This window comes from Lithobates pipiens, unplaced genomic scaffold (genome assembly GCF_037356315.1).
Source record: "Lithobates pipiens isolate NorthernLeopardFrog02 unplaced genomic scaffold, aLitPip1_a1.2 Scaffold_8, whole genome shotgun sequence".
NCBI classification, from domain to species: Eukaryota; Metazoa; Chordata; class Amphibia; order Anura; family Ranidae; genus Lithobates; species Lithobates pipiens.
Window position 1 is genome coordinate 156,780,577 of NW_027507903.1, and position 22,549 is coordinate 156,803,125.

The following is a 22,549-nucleotide window of genomic DNA, read 5'->3' on the forward strand; positions in this document are numbered from 1 at the left end:
TTTTTTTTTTTTTTTTTTTTTTTTTTTTTTTTTTTTTTTACTGTTCTCACAAATGCTGAGTCTTTTTACTGATCTGAATTTAGATGCATTGTTGTCAATGCAGTGGTTCTCAACCCTGTCCTCAAGTACCCCCAACAGGCCATGTTTGCAGGTTCTCCTTCATATTGCACAGGTGTTTTAAATTATGGCTTGGTATTTTTGACAGCTATTTTATCGAATGCCCCTTTCACACTGTGGCGCTTTGCAGGTGCTACAGAACTTAAAGCGGGAGTCCGCCGTGACTCCGCATTTTTTTTTTTTTTTAAAAAGCCAGCAGCTACAAATACTGCAGCTGCTGACTTTTAAAATAGTGACACTTACCTGTCCAGCGCGCCCGCGATGTCTCTAGATCGACTCTCGGGTGCTGCCGCCGCCATCTTGGGTATGGGAATCAGGAAATGGAGCCTTTCGGCTTCATTTCCCGGTTCCCTACTGCGCATGCGCGAATCGCGCTGTGCAATAAGGACGGTCCCCGCTGCCTCTGGGATCTGTGTGTTTCCCAGCAGGCAGCGGGGCACTTGCGGAAAGGGGCGGGCACTTGCGGAAAGGGGCGTAATCTACGCCCCTTTCCGCAGAGAGCTATCCCGGGAAGTGGGTGCAGATACCTGTACTTTACAGGTATCTGCACCCCCCCTCCCCCCTGAAAGGTGCCAATTGTGGCGCCGGAGGGGGGAGGGTTCCGATGAGCGGAAGGTCCACTTTAGGGTGGACCTCCGCTTTAAAACTGCCTCGCTAGTGGCCGAATAGCGCTGCTAAAACAACGTCAAATATAGCATCGCTTTACCGCCCGGAGATAAGTCTGCTCATTTTGAGCGCGGCTCCAGGTAGCTGGAACCAGCGAAGGAAGAGTCTCTGGCCCAGTCACCTGGTATGGACTTAAAGGGGAATCCCTACGCCGCAAAAACGGCGTGGAGGTTCCCCCCCCCCCCCCAAAGTCCATATCAGACCCTTATCCAAGCACGCTACCCGGCCGGTCAGGAAAGGGGGTGGGGACGAGCGGCGTGCATTCCCCCCCAAGTCCATATCAGACCCTTATCCAAGCACGCTAGCCGGCCAGGAAAGGGGGTGGGGACGAGCGAGCGCCACCCCCCCCCAGCCGTACCAGGCCACGTGCCCTCAACATGGGGGGGTGCTTTGGGGAAGGGGGGGGCGCGCACCTTGTCCCCATGTTGATGAGGACAAGGGCCTCTTCCCGACAACCCTGGCCGTTGGTTGTCAGGGTCTGCGTGGGGGGGGGGGGCTTATCGGAATCCGGGAGCCCCCTTTGATAAGGGTGCCCCTGGATACCAGCCTCCCACCCTATGTGAATGAGTATGAGGTACAATCTACCCCTACCCATTCACCTGTGAAAAAAAAATGTAAAAAAAAAACACAACACACAAGGGTTAAAATAGTTTATTGCACAGCTCTGGGGGTCTTCTTCTGTCTTCAGGGGTCTTCTCGCCGGACTCCTTCGCTATCTTCTGTTAGCTCTTTTACTAGCGGAGGAGTCCGGCTTTCTTCTTCGTTGCCACCGCCCTCTTCTTCCAACTTTGGGTGTCTTGTCCTCCTCTTTGGTGGTTCTTGCCGGGCCACCACGCCTTCTTCTTGCTCTTTTACAAGCGGTGGCCCGGTCTCCTGTATTAAAGGGGGCTCCTGTATTCCGATAAGCCCCCCCGCAGACCCTGACAACCAACGGCCAGGGTTGTCAGGAAGAGGCCCTTGTCCTCATCAACATGGGGACAAGGTGCTTTGGGGTGGGGGTGGCCGCGCGGCCCCCCCTTCCCCAAAGCACCCCCCCATGTTGAGGGCACGCGGCCTGGTACGGCTCGGGGGGGGGTGGGGCGCTCGCTCGTCCCCACCCCCTTTCATGGCCGGACGGGGAGCGTGCTCAGATAAGGGACTGATATGAACTTGGGGGGGGGGGGGGTGCCTTTTTTTCGGCGTAGGGATTCCCCTTTAAGTCCATACCAGGTGACGGGGCCAGTGACGCTTCCTTCGCTGGTCCCGGCTACCTGGAGCCGCGCTCAAAATGAGCGGACTTTCCTCCGTGTGTATGTGGGCAAGTCCGTTCATTTCAAAAGTGCAGTGATAGTCCGCCGGACCTAGTCTGCTGAAAAAGTCCTGTGTGTGGGCAGGTCCGCCAGACTAAGTCCGCCGGATAGTCTGATAGGTGTGTACGTGGCATAAGAGTAATTACCAAAACATGGCCTGTTGGGGGTATAAGGACAGGGTTGAGAACCACTGGTCTATGGGACATTGCGCACAGCTGAGTAAAGATCAGTAATACAGCATTGAGTACAGAGTAGTCAAACAAAAATAGAAAATTTTACATTTAAGTGCAGTAATTTACTTCCGTGTTTACTCATTTAATGTTTACGTGAGAATAAGTGAGTACGTTACAATACTGGCAATGAAGATGAATTTTACTCGTCTATACTCGTGTATATGCTTGCAGACATTTACTCGCCTATACTTCACATTACTTGGGTCTTTACACACCGTTTTTTGACCCCTTGCACACAGGCGTCACAAGTTTCTGATTAGACATCAGTATATTATGACACCTGTGTGCAAGGGGCCTTAATCATTTAGAGGACACATGTAGGTAAATTGAGCACTTTCCTTGTACTATGTTGTTTTTTTTTTTTCTGCACAGGATGCCTATTGGATCGCACTGAACAGCTCACTGAAATGTAAAACCCTGAGTGACATCTTTCTGATTTTCAAGAGCTCTGATTTTGTGACACATGACTTCACACAACCGTGAGTAGTGAAGATTTTAATTGAACATTTTCTGCTCAGTGGAGTATGTGGCCTTTTTCTAATAACTTCATTGCATCAGTATTGTTTGTGGAGCTGAACATTCCTGTCACAGATGATTTCTCAGCGTATGCTTTCAGATGCAGCTGCTGATGTGCTGTGGAAAATCAAGCATATTTAATGCCTTGTTGTAACATGTACCTGCTGCGGTCTTTTAATAGATGTGCTAAGTGGGAGTGCCGCCAATGTTTTTAAAAATAAACCATCGCGGCAGTTGCTAAGGTTTTCCAGGAGAGGGATCCTTGCTGCATTCATGATGTTTATTCTCTTTTCTGTAGAACTCTGACATATGCTCTATAACCATTGTAACCTTGAATGTGTCCATGTGGCCTTATGAATCCTTATTCCAGATTAGGTATATAAGGTGTTTCCCAGCTCTGCTTCTTACAGATTCAGAATACACATATACATTAGGTTTTACAGTTTGTTTACTATACAGTGTCTAAAGCTGTGCGCTTTGGAAAACCCATCTGCTTATTTCTTTTAAAAAGGTAGTAGTAGGCTTTTACTATGGCTTCCAACAGTAAACCTGGATGAACTCTCAAGAGGAGGGAGTAAATTGACATTGTAACAGCAAGGTGGAGGTGCTGAAGGTACCGCTGACTGCACAGCAAACAGTTGTTTAGCTGTAGTCGGTTCATTTAAGAAAACACAGATCACAATCAATTGAACATGAAGATGTCAGTTGTGAGCTGCTTTTAGTCTTCTATTTAGAGATGCATTTTAATTTTAGGAAGACACAGGTGCAGTTTAGGCTAACTATTATGGTAGGCAGGCTTATTTGATTTGAGGGAAAAAAGAAAAAAAAAAACGCACCGCAATGTGCAAAGTGCACTTGTACGTTGCCATTCTGTATACCTAGTTTACCAATCTGCACAGCTAACTTGAGCAGCGCTCCTCTGTGATTTGAAAGCAATTTTAACTAAATTTGTTTAGACTCAAAGATGAATGACAAAAAAACTATTGCTGCTATATCAGAATAAACACTAAACTTCTAAATCTAAATAATATGCCAGATCATCTAAACGGAAAGCTTATATATGCTCATATAACTGACACAAATGTAATCTCTAGTGCAAAATATCAAACAGATGTGATTTACCACAAATGGCTATATATAATAAGTGACCCCCCCTCCAAATCACATGAACATAAATCCTGTGTAATAAACCAAACCAGCAAATAAGAATGTTTCAAAAGTCCACGATATGTGAATCAAAACACATAAAAATCCATAAAGGTCTTAAAGTGGATGTAAACCCGAAAAAAAAAAAAAAAAAAAAAAAAAAAAATCATAATGTAGAAAATAAGATTTCCTATCATTTGAGCCCAGTCTTGCCACACAGTTACTCCATCTGGGAGCAATTGTCTTTTATTGTTCAGTGAGAGAAATCTTGACAAAGTCTTGAAAACTTTGTCAAAAACTCCCCCTGGCTGTGAGTGACAGGTTTATTTACATATCTCATGCACTAGCCTGAGACAGGCACATCCTGTGTAAAAAGTTCACAATTCACATTCCCCCTCCTCTCCCCTCCAGCTGTCCCAGGACTGGCTGCCTTTACATACACAGCTGTCAGTCAGATGCACACCGCGCCTGAGCTCTCCATACCAGACAATGCCGCACACTCCCGATGCTCCTGATACTCTGCATGGGGCGTGCTTATATGTTAACCCCTACACCACGCAATGCCTACAGGGATACAGTTACAAAATATACATTTACTACAATGCCGTACGCTCACGATGCTTGTGATACTCTCGATATGACAATAATACACCTGCCCCTTCCAAAGTAGGATGTGCCTCGGGAGCGTGCGAAAGAGTCGAGGCACAATGTCATGCTCATTGCACAGGCGCCATCTTCAAATCACTCAAAGCTATTTAGCTACGGCTATTTTCAGTGGCTCCCTTTTTTGTACTGCGCAAGCGCTGCTCCTGTGCTGTACAAGGGGGACATTATCCACCGAGGGGACTGTTTTCGGCTGACCAGGGGAGTGTTGCGGTCAGCGGAGGAGTCCTCTGATGTCACGACTCCGCCCACTGAGTGTCAGGAATGAGAAACGCCCACTAATTTGGCGATATTACGGGGGCAAATTACAGCTGAGGGGGTGAGTATTAAAACAATGATACATGCAGAAGGCATGTATATCATTCTAGATATTAACTATGTTAATATCTTGCAAATGATGGTAGTGGGTTTACATCCACTTTAAGTCCTCTTTATCCACTTCAGCTTTGGAATATTTTACTCACTTCACAACCAGAGCATTGTTTTCTATTCGGCACTGTGCTACCTGGAAACTGTGCGGTCATGCAACACTGTACTCAAATAAAAATTTTTTATTTTTTTTTCACACAAATAGAGCTTTCTTTTGGTGTGGTATTGGATCACCGGTGGGTTTTTTGTTTTATTAATGAAAAAAAGAAAGAAAAAAACCCAGGATTGTTAACTTTCTGCTTAAAAGAAACCTACTTAATAAAAAAAAAAAAAAAAAAAATATGTAATCAAATTTCTTCATAAATTTAGACAAAAAATAAATATAAATATATATATATATATATATATATATATATATATATATATATATATATATATATATATATATACATACACACTATATACACACTATATCAGGCAGGAGAGTGCTTACCTAGGAAAACTCCTCCTGCAAACTCCTGGGATATATGAGATAATTTGCCAAGGCATGAAAACTGGGAACTAAAGAAATGTAAAAAACTGTTAAAAACATGATATTTTTTCCTATCGTTTTACTAATGCAAGCAGCATAAGGATTCAAAATGAATGAATTTTAATTAAGAGAGTGAAGTTCCACTTTATCCGTTCGCCAACCAGCCGCTGTCCTTATACTGCCGCTGGTCGGCTTGATCCTGCAAATTGCCATAGCTGTACATTTTTGTCCCTTTTTAAAAAGCTATAGCAGGTGTGCATGCCCTCGCAAGACGGGGGGAGCTGATGCGCGTGGCCGGCAGCCGCCATGTCCGCTGGCCACCCACGATCGCTCCACAGAGAGCCAAAACGGGGATCTGTCAGGAAAGTACAGAGTGATCGTCTGTTCCTAGTAATTAGGAATCCCTCTCTCTCCCCTCTCTCTCCCCTCTCTCTCCCCTCACAGTTAAAAACACCTCCCTAGGGACACTCTTAACCCCTTGATCGCGCCCCAGTGTTAACCCCTTCCCTGCCAGTGACGTTTATACAGTAATCAGTGGCTATTTTTAGCTGTGATTGATGTATAAATGTCACTGGTCCCAAAAAAGTGACAAGTGTCCGATCTGTCTGCTGTAATGTTGCAGTCCCGCTAAAATTCACTGATCACCGCCATTACTACTAAACAAAATAAATGTGCCATACATTTATCCCATATTTTGTGAAAACCAATCAATATACGCTTATTGTAATTTTTTTTTTGTTTTTTACCAAAAATATGTAGGAGAGTACATATTGGCCTAAATTGATGAAGACTTTTTTTATTTTATTTATTATAGCAAAAAGTAAAAAAAAAATGTATTTTTTTTCATAATTGTCGCTCCTTTTTTTTTTTTTTTGTTAGTTTTATAGTGCAAAAAATAAAAATGTCAGAGGTGATCCAAATACCACGAAAAGAAAGCTCTATTTGGGGGGGGGGGGGGGAGGTGAGAAGGATGTCAATTTTTGTTTGAGTACAGCATTGCACAGCCGCACAATTGTCAGTTAAAGCGACGCAGTGCCTTATCGCGAAGATGTCCTGGTCATTAAGGGAGCAAATCTTCCAGGGCTGAAGTGGTTTATACTGCCCAACAGATTTGTTCGGATCTCAATCGTAGATGCATTACTTTAGAAATATCCTTGAAGATCAAACCATTCTAAATATGTGTTTCGAATATGCATTTGCTTGTTTTGGCTAGTGTGGCTCTCAATTTTTTTTAATTTTTTTTTTTTTTTTTTTTTTTTTAACCCCAGCAAAGCTTTATTTTTTTTTTTTTTTCATTTCCTCCCCCTGTAACTTCAGCTTTCAGTGTTGTACAACTTGTCGATTAATTTCTTGGTTGATGTTCTGGGTTGCAGGCATTGCAGTAAAATAAAATGTCTGCTGAGGTAGTGGAATCATCAATTATAATATTGATTTTACTCTGGAAAACATATTTCACACTATTGGATTATTCTGTAAACTGCTGGCACTGTTTGGAAAAATGTAAATTTTTAGAATAAGACTTTGATTTTTATTTATTTTTTAAGAACATAGGATATCTGTTTGTTACGTGTATATAACTGTTTTAGGTAGAAGCAAGCTGGTGGCAAAGGAATAATGTACATCTTGGATTTGTAGTGAATTATAAATGAACTGCACAGAGAGCGGGCGGGCCGGCATTCCTTTGAGCACTAGCTGAAAGATTACTAGACTGTGCATAACCTGACAGGAAAACTGCCCCTCGTCTACAAAATCAGTGCGCTTCAAAGCAGAAACACACTGTGTTAGATTATTTGGCCAGACAATACTTCTGACAGTTAACTCAAGCACATATCAATAATTTGATGTTGCTCGGTGCCGCTTCAGATCATTCTTCATGGTAAATGGAAGGACACTGATGAATGTCCCAGGACTGTCATATTCTGTAGGTAAACATTAAACCTGTTTCTGTAAGCAGCGGCTGTTGGCATAATTTATGGAAATGTACTAAATGTTCTGGTAAAATGCTGTTTACCAATAAACTCCGCTCTTACCAGTTTACTGCGGTGCGTTTGTTGTGCTACTAGATTACTTTTGTAGAAATAGCCTCAATTTCCCAGTTGTCCATTCTCACCATGACTGTTATTGAGCAATAACTTTGGGCCATCCTTCTCTCTTAGATTCTAGCTAGCCTATACAAGGGGTGCGGGGCCGAGTCCTACTGTCTGTGTCAATGAACACAGCAGCAGGTCTCTGGAGCACGCCCGCACGAGTGCCCCCAGGGAATGCGTGTCTCTGTGCTCTGTGGGGGCACTCTGATAGAGCAGGAGCCAGGAGTGACGCCAGGGGGACCCCAGAAGAGGAGGATTGGGGCCCTTCTGTGCAAAACTCTTGCACAGAGGAGGTAAGTATGACAAGTTTGTTTTTAATAAAGCTTTTTTTTTTTTTTTTTTTTTTTTTTTTTTAAAACAACCCCTTAACCACTTCAATACAGGGCACTTAAACACCTTCCTGCCCAGACCAATTTTGAGCTTTCAGCGCTGTCGCACTTTGAATGACAATTGCGCGGTCATGCTATACTGTACCCAAATGAAATTTTTATCATTTTTTTCCCACAAATAGAGCTTTCTTTTGGTGGTATTTGATCACCTCTACGATTTTTATTTTTTGCGCTACAAATAAAAAAATACCGAAAATTTTGAAAAAAAAAGTTTTTTTTTTTTTTTTTGTTTCAGTTTCAAAACTTTGTAAATAAGTACGTTTTCTCCTTCACTGATGGGCACTGATAAGGCGGCACTGATGGGCACCAATGTGGCACCAATGAAGTGGCACTGATGGGCGACACGGATGGGCGACACGGACGGACACTGATAGGTGGCACAAATTGGCACTTATAGCTGGCACGGATGGGCGGCACGGATGGGCGGCACGGATGGGCGGCACAGGTGGGCATGGATAGGCGGCACAGGTGGGCATGGATAGGCGGCACAGGTGGGCATGGATAGGCGGCACAGGTGGGCATGGATAGGCGGCACAGGTGGGCATGGATAGGCGGCACAGGTGGGCACTCATAGGCGGCACAGGTGGGCACTCATAGGCGGCATCGGTGTTATACTATAGTAATGGATGCCAATCAGTGCCAAACAATAATGCATGCCAATCAGTGATGCCCATTGTGGGCACTGATTGGCATCCATTATGGGCACTGATTGGCACCCATTGTGCTGACTGGCATCCCTGGTGGTCTAGGGAGGATTATGACCTTTATTACCTTTTCCCTGGTGGTCTGGTGGCGTCCCTGGTGGTCCAGTGTGGGCATCCTCGGGGGGGGCTGTGCTGATAATCGATCAGCACAGACCCCCCCTGTCAGAGGAGCAGCCGATCGGCTCTCCTCTACTCGCGTCTGACAGACGCGAGTGAGGGAAAGCCGATCACTGGCTCTTCCCATTTACACTGTGATCAGCCGTGATTGGACACGGCTAATCACATGGTAAAGAGTCTCCGACGGAGACTCTTTACCGAGATCGTAGTTGCCGGGTGTCAGACTGACACCCTGCAACAACGATCGCCGCAATGCGTGCCCCCGGGGGCGCGCAGCGGCTCATAATCCTGATCACGTCATATGACGTCCGGTCAGGATTATGAAACCACTTTGCAGCCGTCAATTGCCTATAGGGCGGGCGGCAAGTGGTTAAAGTGGAAAAACTGCCCTCATTTACAGACCAAGTTTATCCTTTTGATCTAAAAGAACCAAATGATAATGTTTCTCTTTATCTCAGAGCTGAGCAATGTTGTGAAACTTGTCAGGCTGCTTTTTTTTATTTTTTTTTATTCCTTTTTGTGATAGCTGTCAGCTGTGAGCAGCGGACATGGCTCTGTGCTGAATCGTGGAAATGCTAGATTAAGATTGTGAGAAGGGTTGAATCGAGATCATTTTATTTTTATTTTTTATAGCAATTAAACATTCAGCTCTAAGAGCGAGGAGAGTGATTTACATAATTCCTAAAACCTAGAGTCGCAAGGGAGGAATGGAAAGGGTAAAGTGAGCTGTTGTGCTTTGCTTATGCAGCAAAAATCAAGTTGGCTTTAAAGGCCAGCTCAAAGCTATTATTATTATTATTATTATTATTATTATTATTCTATTTTTTATTCTTTACTCTGGCTATAATTTTGGCCTTCAATCGAGTGCTGTCCCCTGCAGTACTCTCTATTTGCCACAAGATGTCCTAATGCTTCCAGGTTGGATGATGCCCAGTGTTATTCAGCCTTAGGCCGCGTACACACGGGCGGACTGTTCGCCCAACTTTGTTCGTCAAACAATCCGACAAACATTCCGCTCAAAATTTGCATGAACGGACTTGACCACACACGATGAATGAACAGTCCGCTGAAAGCGTGCGCGATGACGTGAACGGCACGTACGACGGGACGAGAAATTCGACGTCCAATACACTGCAATGCAACCTTCGCCGTGTAAATCCTTTCTGAGCATGCGCGAAACTTAGTTTGTCGAACAAGCCTACACACGAGCTGACTGTCCGCTGAAACCAAGTTTCAGCGGACTGTCTTACGGAAATTCCGAAAAACTTTGTTCGTCAGACTGTCCGCTGAAACTGTCCGCTGAAGCCCACACACGAGCGGACTGTCCGCTGAAACACTGTTCAGCGGACAAAGTTTGGCGAACAGTCCGCCCGTGTGTACGCGGCCTTAAAGATCGAATGGGCAGACTTTGTTTTTTGTTTTTGTTTTTTTTTTTTCTTTTTTTTTTCTTTGTTTGTTGGGTTTTTTTTTTTTTTTTTTTTTTATCAAAAATAAAGTTTGAGTATTAAAAGACAATACAGGATAATGCATACAATGTGCCAGATGCAACAGGCACAAACCTATACAAATAGCATGTACGACATTGCCTGACAGAGCACCATTACAAACAAGAAGATTGCCAAGCCTGAACGCCCGCGCCCACAACGTGAGCTCTCCCAATCCCCAGCAGCCAAAGGCAAAAGAACACACGCTGATGAGGCGGTGCAGACCAACTCCAGGGAACAAACATTACTAGGCGGTACAGGTGGGGAGGAATCATTCACCCACCTGTCCCAGATCTTGTTAAATTTACCAGGGCATCCTCGGTGTAGATGGAGAACTCTTTTATAGGGAAGGGTAAGGTTCACCGCCCGCTTCCAGTGGTGCACAGTAGCAGGGAGGGCCTGAGCCAGAGCAGGGCTATCTGCATCCTAGCAATGAACAGGGTTTCCTGTAGAAAGATCGTCAGGTACTTCGCCCCCTTAGAAATGGGGAGAAGGCCAATTACACATTGACGTGGGCATAGTGTCAGAGAGCAGCCCATTCAGTCATGAAGGAATTTTATGATCTGCGTCCAGTACTGCTGTATGGGTGGGCAAGACCACATAAGGTGATAAAAAGTACTACTAGTGGCGCCACACCTGGGGCAGGACAGGTCACTTGCCAAGCCTGTGCTTAGATATGCAGGTCGGTGTAATGTAGGACTGATGGAGAATATAAAGATGGGTGAGGCGGTCTGATAGTTTAGGTAACACTAATTTTGTGTTTGCTAGTACTCGCGCCTCCCCCCCCCCCCCCCCATTGGTCATCCTCCATCTCTCCGAAGTCAGTTTCTTACTTAGTCTTCCATTGGTACGCATGAGTGGTGGCCTTGGGCAGGAGTAGGAGGTTGTACAGGTAAGAAATTCGCTTCTTAGGGTCTTGGCCAAGGGCGTCGATTCCAGCGTGGAGGCGTCAGTTCCAAACTGGGACTGAAGTGCATGACGGACCTGGAGGTAGCGGAAGGGCATGTGGTTGGGCAGATCAAATTCCTCTTTAAGGGCCTGAAATGGTTTGACGGTTCCACCTGTGACTAGCTGAGATAAGTAGATCATTTTCCTGGCTATCCAGATTTTGTGCTCGGGGATGGTCAGCAATTCTGGGAGGTGGGGATTATCCCAAAGTGGCATGTGAGCATGTAAGGCAGGGCCCCGGTAATTGCGCTAGGTGCCAAATTTTGCTATGGTGTGATAACATATGGCGCCTATTGCCAAGGTGAGTGAGACCCCGTGGTGTTTGCAAAAGAGCACCTGAAAAGGGTGAGCCACCATGTCAGAAGCTGCCAAGCAAACCAGTGGAGTGGAGTAACGAAGTTTATCATGCCTGTAAGTGCGATAATTGGGAGGCAATGTAGTATAATGCTAGATCAGGTAGGGCAGTGCCCCCCAAATGTGTGGGACGCTTCAAAGCCTGTCAGGACAGCTTATGCCTAGAAGCGCCCCAGATAAGTGTTGAGGATAGCTTCCAGTGTTTGGAACCTGTGAGCAGGGATGTAGAGTGGGGGCATGCCAGAAGACATACAACACTTGGGAAGGAGAATCATCTTCATCAGGTTAATACGACCCATGACTCAGAGGGGAGGCCTGGACCAGATCTGGGTTTTGTTTTTGAGGAGAGCATATGGTGGTTCTAGATTAAGCAATGTATAGTCTGTGAGGGAGCGAGAGCACTGCACGCCCAGATATTTAATGTGATCAGTCCTAACGAGGGAGGGCTGCCTGTTCAGCGGTGGGAATGGAGGCATCTATAGGGAGAATTTGCGATTAGAACCAGTTAATCTGTAGTCCAGGGAAGGCGCCAAAGTGTTCAATAAGGTGCAAGGCCGCAGACAGCGACAGACCCGCATCCTCAAAATACAGAAGCATATCATCCGCATATAAACTCAGCACCTCCGTCACGTCCAATGGGCAGACTGTTAAAGGAGAAGTTTCTTTGGCTGTACCGTGCACTTAGTTTTGCACTCCCATGACCTCTTTCAACCAAATGCGGGCAGAAGCCTGCTGTTGGCCGATGTCGGAGCTGGTCCAGGTTGAAGAAATATTGTGACCATATGGTTGGGATCCACCTAGATTCCTGGACCTGCACCCTGATCGGCTTCTCAGCAAGCTTGAGCCAGCTGCTTCCGCCCCCCCCCCACAGCCCAGTGCAACAGTGTTTTCAGCATGTGGCTGAAAGAAAAGGTGGCAATAATGGCTTATGAAAAGGGTGTGTGGTCTGGCCCTCCGGGTGCCGCCCTTTGTGAGGTGTCATCCTGGTGGGTTAAAGCGGAGGTCCACCCTAAAATGGACCTTCCGCTCATCGGAATCCTCCCCCCCTCCGGCGCCACAATTGGCACCTTTCAGGGGGGAGGGGGGTGCAGTTACCTGGATAATCCAGGTAACTGCACCCACTTCCGGGATAGCTCTCTGCGGAAAGGGGCGTAGATTACGCCCCTTTCCGCAAGTGCCCGCCCCTTTCCGCAAGTGCCCTGCTGCCTGCTGGGAGAACACACAGATCCCAGAGGCAGCGGGGACCGTCCTTATTGCGCAGCGTGGCTCGCGCATGCGCAGTAGGGAACCGGGAAATTAAGCCGAAAGGCTCCATTTCCTGATTCCCATACCCAAGATGGCGGCGGCAGCACTCGAGAAACGATCTACAGATCGGCTTCGGGTGCCGACATCGCGGGCACGCTGAACAGGTAAGTGTCACTATTTTAAAAGTCAGCAGCTGCAGTATTTGTAGCTGCTGGCTTTTAAAAAAAAAAAAAAAAAAAAAAAAAAAAAAAAAACGCGGAGTCTCGGCGGACTCCCGCTTTAAGGTCCTATCCTCCCCTCCCTGCTGGGACATTGAATCGGTGTGACATGATCACAGGAGGCGAAACATTGTTACTGTGGCTGGGAAATTCAAATACAGCTCCGTGACACAGCGGAAGATCTCCGCTCTGCATCTGACAGGCACTGGTGAGGCTGCATTTATCGCTTATATCATGTCTGCAGTCTCTGACCATCTCCTGTATCATGTCTGCTAGAGGTGCACCAAATGGAAATTTTGCTAATACTATTAGCAGTGTGTTTAAGAGACTGCAGACATGATAAAAGAGATGGTTAACCACTTCAGCCCTGAAAGAATTTACCCCCTTCCTGACCAGAGCACTTTTTGCGATTCGGCACTGCGTTGATTTAACTGACAATTGCGCGGTTGTGCGACATGGCTCCCAAACAAAATTGACTACCTTTTTTTTCCCACAAATAGAGCTTTCTTTTGGGGGTATTTGATCACCCCTGTTTTTATTTTATTTTTTGCGCTATAAACAAAAAAAGCGTAAATTTTGAAAAAAAGCGTCAATTTTGAAAAAAAAGCATTATTTTTTACTTTTTGCTATAATAAATATCCCCCAAAAATATATAAAAACAAATTTATTTTCCTCAGTGTAGGCCAATCCCTATTCTACATATTTTTGGTAAATAGAATTGCAATAAGCAATTGATTGGTTTGCGCAAAATTTATAGCGTTTACAAAATAGGGGATAGTTTTATGGCATTTTTATTAATGTATATATTTTTTTTAAATGGCGGCGATCAGCGATTTTTTTATCATGACTGTGACGTTATGGCGGACACATCGGACATTTTTGAAACGTTTTTGGGACCATTGTCATTTATTCAGCAATCAGTGCTATACTAATGCACTGATTCCTGTGTAAATGACAGTGAAGGGGTTAACCACTAAATGGCAGTATAAGGGTTAAGTGTGTCCTGGGGAGTGTTGCTAACGGTGGGGGGGTGTGGCTGTGTATGACATGTCACTGATCTCTGCTCCGATCACAGGGAGCAGAGATCAGTGACACTGTCACTAGGCAGAATCGGGAGATGCTTGTTTACATTAGCATTTCCCCATTCTTCCTCCCCATGAGGCGATCAAGTTATCCCCTCGGCAATCGAGTCCGTGGGACCTGCGACCCGAATCGCAGAGCTTGGCACGCGCTGGCCACCTCTAAAAAGGGCCACGTGCAGGATTCTGCCTGTACGAGCCCTTCTTCCGACATATCGGCGGCAGGACGTGATACAAGATATGGTTAGAGACTGCATTTTTCTTGAGCTTTTCTTACACTGAAAGTGGCGGTGCCAATAATGGCCAACAATAAATTCATATTAATTTATATTCATGATATTAATTAAAAAGTCTAATATAATTCAATTGTATATAAAAATATTACTATTTTTAAAAAAACTGTCAGTTTTCGGCAAAGTGCATCCTGCAATTTCGGTTTCGGCACCAACATTTCCATTCGGTGCACCCCTATGATTGGTTTGCGCAAAAGTTACAGCGTCTATAAACTATGGCATATTTGTATTTATCTTATTAATGATGGCAGCAACTTGTAGGGGAACTGCGATATTGCGGCGGACGTTCTGACCCTTTTGACACTTTTTATGAACCAGTTACACTAATAAAGTGATCAGTGGTAAAACTATGCACTGTTACTGTACTGATGACACTGGCTGAGAAGGGTTTAACATCAGGGGCGATTAAAGCGTTTACTGTGTGCCTAGCCAGTGTTTTACTACACAGTGTGAGGTGCTTTTTACTATGGGAAGAGAAGGAATTTATTTCCTGCTTTGCAGGGACACAAACTATATCCCTTCCCTCATATCAGAACTGTGATCTGCCTTGTTTAAACCCTTCGAAAGAATTTAACCCCTTCCTGACCGGCCCATTTTTATGGCATTGTGTTGCTTTTAACTGAAAATTGATGGACACCATGCTGGTCCTGAGGAGCTGTGGTCAGGAGTTTTTAGGCGAGGCCACGGCTTTGGCCTAGTCCGGTGTCCGGCCTCACGGACTAGGCCGAAGCCGCGGCCTCGCCTAAAAACTCCAGCGCGGTGTCAGCGCCGGTCCTGTTGAACAAAAACAAATCTAAAAAAATAGATCTGTTGAAATTTAGAATCGATTTGACCTCTCAACTCAATTCAAGATTTAAATGGATTTTTTTCCCCCAGCCCTAATGGTCGTGCGATGCTGTACCCAAGCAAAATGTATGTCGGGTACAATTTCTAGTTCTGATCTATCCAAACCAAATAAAAGGCTTGGAATTTAGTTCCACTTTAACCACTTGCTTACTGGGCACTTAAACCCCTTCCTGCCCAGACCAATTTTCAGCTTTCAGTGCTATCACTCTTTGAATGTCAGTTGCGCGGTCATGCTACAGTTTACCTAAATTCAGCCGGGTTTCTTTATTTTTTTTGCTAAATTAAAACAAAAAGGGACTGAAATTTTGGAAAAACTAATAACAAAATTGTTTGTTATAAAATTTTGAAAGCAGGTCATTTTTTCTGCTTCAAAGACGGGCACTTATAGGCACTGGTAGGTGACACTGATGGGTAGCACTGATCTGTGGCACTGATTATTAGACACTGATGGACATTGATTGGGAGCATTGGTGGGCATTGATGGGTGGCACTGTGGGCAATGGCAGGTGACACTGGTGGGCACAGTCGCTGCTTTCTGAGTGAGGGTCCGGTGTCCCTCTGGCAGAAGCCGGTGATCATTCCCCCCCCCCCCCCCCCCACACTGACAGCTGATCATGTGGTAAGGGGCCCTGATCGACCTCCCCCCTTACTCGGATCTATGATCAGCCGAGTCTCATAGATGAGATCACAGAGCGCGCCGTGTGCGACCCACAGCAATTGCCGGCAATTGAGGCCCACACTGCAGCCGTCTTTCGGCTATAGCGCAGTTGGCAAGTAGTTAAGGCTTTAAATTACCTTTTAAGGTTTAACCACTTCAGCCCCGGAAGGATTTACCCCCTTCCTGACCAGAGCACTTTTTGTGATACGGCACTGTGCCGCATTAACTGACAACTGTGCGGTTGTGCAACGTTGCACCCAAACGAAATTAACATCCTTTTTTTTCCCCCACAAATAGTTTTCTGTTGGTGGTATTTGATCACATCTGCAGCTTATAAATTTCTGCGCTATAAACAAAAAAAGAGGGACAATTTTGAAAAAATAAATTTTTTTACTTTTTGCTATAATAAATATCCCCAAAATATATCTGAAAAAAAAAAAACAAATTTCTTCCTCAGTTTAGGCCAATATGTATTCTTCTTATTTTTGGTTTATAACGTTTTTTTTTTTTTGTGTCTACAAAATAGGGGATTATTTAATTATATATAATTATGGCATTTTTATTATTTATTTTTTATTAGTAATGATGGCGATCGTGAATGCGACATTGCGGCGGACACATCGGACACTTTTGACACCATTTTGAGACCAGTGACATTTATTCAGTGACCAGTGCTATAAAAATGCACTGATTACTGTGTAAATGACACTGGCAGGGAATGGGTTAAACACTAGGGGACGATCAAGGGGTTCACTTTGTTCCTTCACTGTGTTCTAACTGTAGGGGGGGGATGGGCTCACTGGAACATGAGAGATCATTGCTCCCGATGACGGGGAGCAGTAGATCCCTGTCATGTTGCTAGGCAGAAGAGGGAAATGCCTTGTTTGCATCTCCCCACTCTGCCTCGCCGTGTCACGGTCGTGGGCCACCGGTGGTGATTGAGTCTGCGGGCACGCTCATGCAGAACATGGGCGGAGTGTGCACACTAGCCCGCAATTTAAAGGGGATGTACAGGTACGCCCATTTGTGCAGCTGTGCCATTGTGCCAACGTGTATAAGAAAAAAAAATACACCTTTCCAAGCTGAATATTCCAGTTTTTTAGATTGCAGCACTATCTTATATATATTATTATTATTATTATTATTATTATTATTATTATTATTATCATTATTATTTTTTTTCATTAGTATCCACTGGGGGTAGCGCGGATTATCCACGTTACACATTGTGCCAATGTACGTCGGCAAGCGGTTATTGTACACAGCCACTGGTAAACGGACGTTTAGGAGCAGTTGGGCCTTTTTTTTTTTTTTTTTTTTTTTTTTTTTTTTTTTTCAGCTGCCCCTGAAATTTCCTCTATTTCTAGATTGTAAGCTCTAACGAGCAGGGCCCTCTGATCCCTCCTGTACTGAATTGGATTGTAAGTGTACTGTCTGCCCTCATATTGTAAAGAGCTGCGCAAACTGTTGGCGCTATATAAATCCTGAATAATAATAATAATAATTATCAGTACATGTACACAGAAGAGTTTATAGGCGTTTATAGGCAATTGAGTTTAGAAGCATTTTTTGGAAAGAAAAAAAATGCATTCAGCACCAATGTTCAGAGGCATTTGAAACGCCAAATGCCTGCAACAGCTTATAAACGCGGTAACTCGTTTACAGGCGTTTTTAATGGATATACATTTTTGATTATTTGAAAAAAATAAAAATAGATATATTTTCTTTTTTTTTAGACGCAAACGTGGCATGTAAACATGGCAAAACTGACTTTTTTTTTAATGCAGTTTACTAAGTTAAATCGTTCAGGGGAGGTTGTAAAATGTCCCGTGTACGTTAAGCCTTAAGGACTTGGTAGCAAGAAAGAATATAAAAATGAATATTTTGAAATATAAGCAAAAACTTCTGGCTGGAAACTGCCAAAGCATAAGAGGTATCGCTTATAGCAGTGATGGTGAACCTTGGCACTCCAGATGTTTTGGAACTACATTTCCCCTGATGCTCTGGCACTCTGCAGTGTAGTTGAGCATCATGGAAAATATAGTTCCAAAACATCTGGAGTGCCAAGGTTCGCCATCACTGGCTTATAGGATACTTGGGTAGGAGTCCTAACTAAGCAGATTGTTTCAGAGGAATTTGGTAAACCTGCACCGTGTATTGTCTGGGGGGAAAATAAAAACATTTGTGTTAATTCTTGAATAATTTGGAACCAGCTAGCTTGTATGATATGCTTTGTGAATCTCAGTCAATCCCCTTTTATCTAGTGCCCAAGAGACCTGTAATTTCTCACACTGTCAATCCTTATCAGCGAAAGAGCAGACCAGGATTTAATCTTGTATAATTACTGACTGCCTAATGACATAATGTACTACATCCATATAATTAGACCAAGAACTGTGCAATCACATCTGCCCTAACAGACCCTTCATTAAACTCTAAACTGTTTAAGGCTACTTTCCTAAATTAGTATACATATTAAAGTGAGAGGAATGATACTTTGCCACCCCAACATAGTTATTTTTATAAATCTGATGCTTAGTTGTGCTGTGTAATGCATTGAATAATTGATTACCTGTGAATCCCTATATATAGATATGTATAGATCGATATGACAGAATCTCTTTAAGTGACTCCAGATATTTTCTTGTAGAGGTCTTTGCAAAATTCCATATAAACATAATGAATGGCATGCCTGCCAGGCATGACATGCTTGGCATGAGTTGCTAGTCTCTATCACAAAGCATAGTCACTTGTAATAATAGCAACAATTAAAATAAGTCTCTCTAAAAATGTAGAATCTATAATAATTTTTCACTGTGACAATAAACAGTATAAATACCAATAAATGCCTTGTGCCTTGCCAGATAAATGTTAGATGGATATATATATATATATATATATATATATATATATATATATATATATATCTCTATCTATCTATCATATATTTGTTGCAGTTGGTAAATATTTCTCAGGTTTGCTGTATTGGGCAGTAGTAGATGATTTATAGGGTAAAGCGAAAGAGATGGCCCGTGCATCAAGCCTGTCTCTTCAACCATTCGATTACATGTGCTTTCTGTGACCTGAACATTATGATAGTTAATCTCCTTGCATTTCATTCCCTTTATTTTAAAGGGTAACTCCACTTTCATGGGGGGGAAAAAATTGCAAAACAAAAAAAAAAAAAAAAATTTAGAGTATACAATTGCCACACAAGTCTTATTGTAATAGACTGTTTTTAAAAATGATTTTTTTTTTTTTTTTATTCGGCATCACTGTAATTTTCTGTAAAATGCAATTAGGACTGAAACAACTAATTGATTAATCGATTTGCTATTTTCATAATGGATTAAACGGCCAGTAACATAATTGGGTTAAAAAAACTAAAATACTAAAATGAGCCCTTTTATAGTACAAAGAGCAAATAATTGCTACTGTAAATATTACTATCACAGTTCTACAGTAAAAAAAATTAACCCCTTACAGTAGTGATTATCTGTGTTTTTTTTTTTTTTTCTTTCTTTTTTTGTACTATAGATGGCTAATTTTAGCTTTTTTAACCCCATGTTGTTACTAAATCTAGATTGTAAGCTCTAACGAGCAGGGCCCTCTGATTCCTCCTGTATTGAATTGTACTGTCTTCCCCTGGTGTTGTAAAGAGCTGTGCAAACTGTTGGCACTATATAAATCCTGTCTAATAATAATAATAAAGGTCTTAGACCTGGTTCACATCTATGTTTTTTTGTGCTTTTTGCAGAAACGCACTACAGTTCATTTGCATGGTTTCCTATGGGACACGTTCACATCTATACTTGTATTTGGAAAGGGTCCCACTTTTTTTAACGCAAAACAGTGCTTTTTTGGTTCAATATACTTCAAGCATGTAATGCGTTTTTGCAGCAATTTGTGTTTGTGTTTTTTTAATCTGCCCAACAGCAAATTGGCCAAAAAAAAAGCAAAAACACAAATCGCAGCAAAATCACGTGCGCAAAAACCAAATGCACAGCATAAAGCACTGCAGAAACGGATCAAAAGCAAACTGCATAGGTGTATACCGAGCCTTATGTTGGCCACACAGATCAATTTTCAGACGAGAATATTCAGACGAAAAAATCTTTGTACATTCACTGAATGAAAGAATGTTGCTTGAAATTATCACTTGTTTTTAACATTCTGTATTTAAAATGAATGTCATTTCTGAATGAAAACCACATACAATATCTGAAAATTCCTTTGACCAAGAAGTTTTCTATTTCCAAATTTTCCCATCACTGGTTGAAAATGAATGTCAATTTGACCCCACTAACGATTAGAAAATCAAACGAACGAAGGAAGACATTGTTTAAACAGAAAAATATGATCTCTGAGTCTGATGATATTTACCAGATTCACCCCTTTTTAATAGTGTATATACAGTATATCTCTAATAATAATATGCACAGTATGTCCTTTAATAGTATATACAGTATATCTCTTCTGTCTGTTATTCTTAGAGTGGAGTAGATATTTTGCCCCCTAACCATATAGTTGGTTATATATATTTACCACTGCATAGAGATATTTAAGAATAAATTCCCTTTTTTTAAAACTTTACATATTAACTAACTTTTTTTTTTTTTTTTAAGGTTATTAACGGATTAATCAAAACAATAATCTGCCAACTAATCGATTATGAAAATTAATTGTTAGTTGAAGCCCTTAATGCAATATAGCAGCCTGAAGGAGTTCTGTACACAGATGGTGTACATAACACCCCCCAGAAATTTCAATTTTTGCTGTTGTGATTGGCTTACTGATTTACCCAGAAGTCTGCACTAACACACAAGTCAGATTTTGGGTATCCACTGCGACATTGTTTTTTTGGTGAGATACTACTAAACGGAAATTACATATAAAGCGATGCAGACACTGTCACTTTCCTCATTCGAGTGCTGCAGGTGCAGCTGCTGACTAATAATTATAAAACCACTCCCATTCAAATTTACTTGGCAAGCAGACACACAAAAACAAACAGCTATTCCTTCAGAATAAAAAAAAAAAGGGTAAGACTCCTGCAACAAAATTTGTTGAAATCCCTGCACTGTACATAGCCCAGAGAGGAATGTTTTTTTTTTTTTTCTCTCTCTCTGAACGAGAGGTTTTTAACCACTTGACCTCTGGAAGATTTACCCCCCTTCATGACCAGGCCATTTTGTGATATTCGGCACTGCCTTACCTTGACAATTGTTCAGTCATGCAACACTGTACATACATTTTCCTTAGTCTGCTTGTTTTCAGTAAACTGTGGGCTTTTTTGTGCACGATCTTTAGAAGAGGCTTACTTCTGGGACGACAGCCATGCAGACTAATTTCGTGCAGTGTATGGTCTGAGCACTGACAGGCTGACCCCCCCCCCCCCCCCCCCACCCCTTGAACCTCTGCAGCAATGCTGGCAGCACTTGTACATCTATTTCCCAAAGACAACCTCTGGATATGACATTGAGTACGTGCACTCAACTTCTTTGGTCAACCATGGCGAGGCCTGTTCTGAGTGGAACCTGTCCTTTTAAACCGCTGTATGGTCTTGGCCACCATGATGCAGCTCAGTTTCAGGGTCTTGACAATCTTCCTATAGCCCTAGGCCATCTTCATGTAGAGCACAATTCTTTTTTTCAGATCCTCGAAGAGTTCTTTGCCATGAGGTGCCATGTTGAACTTCCAGTGTGAGAGCGATAATACCAAATTTAACACACCTGCTCCCTATTCACACCTGAGTCCTTGTAACACTAATGAGCCACATGACACACCGGGGAGGGAAAATTGGCTAATTGGGCCCAATTTGGATATGGAGAATATAATATATATATATATATATATATATATATATATATATATATATATATATATATATATATATATATATATATATATATATATATTTGTTTTATATTATTATTACATCTCCAGAATTTGACCTTTCCTGACTGACACCACAAAGCAACTTATTCACTCCTTGATTATTTCCCTCCTTGACTACTGCATCTCTCTACTTAATGGCCTACCCTTAATACACCTCACTAACCGATCCGTGACTGCTGCCCCTCTCTGCCAATCCCTTCACTGGCTTCCCCTACCTCTCTGTATAAAATTCGAAACGCTAACCACAACATACAAGGCCATCCACAACATCGCTCCAAGCTACATCACCAACTTCATCCGCAGATATCGCCCAAATCGTTCCCTCCGCTCCTCCCAGGACCTCCTGTTGTCTAGCTCCCTTTTTGCCTCATCTCATGCTCGCCTTCAGGGCCTCTCCCATCCTCTGGAACTCCCTGCCCCGGTATATACGATCAGCCCCTAACCTGTCCACCTTTAGGAGATCCCTGAAAACTCACTTATTCAAGGAAGACTATCCCACACCCACCTAACTGTCTCCGAGCCACCCCCATCAAATCATTTCCTGCATCTATTACCTTTTGTACCACCACCTCCTCCTCTCTTTAAAATGTTAGCTCTATGATCAGGGCCCTCCTGTCCCTTCTGTATTGAACTGTACTGTAATTGTGCTGTCCCCCCTCTGCATTGTAAAGCGCTGCATAAACTATTGGCACTTTATA

The 22,549-nt window shown here is 43.1% G+C and overlaps 1 protein-coding gene across 2 annotated transcripts in view; it reads left to right on the forward strand.

Moving 5' to 3' along the window:
* CDC123 (cell division cycle 123) overlaps positions 1–22,549 on the forward strand; it is a 108,578-nt gene that overhangs the window by 30,731 nt on the left and 55,298 nt on the right. For both annotated transcript variants that reach the window (XM_077472987.1, XM_077472986.1), the window contains exon 6: positions 2,678–2,784. In XM_077472987.1, coding sequence (XP_077329113.1) covers positions 2,678–2,784 — 107 coding nt within the window. The remainder of the gene's footprint in view (positions 1–2,677; positions 2,785–22,549) is intronic.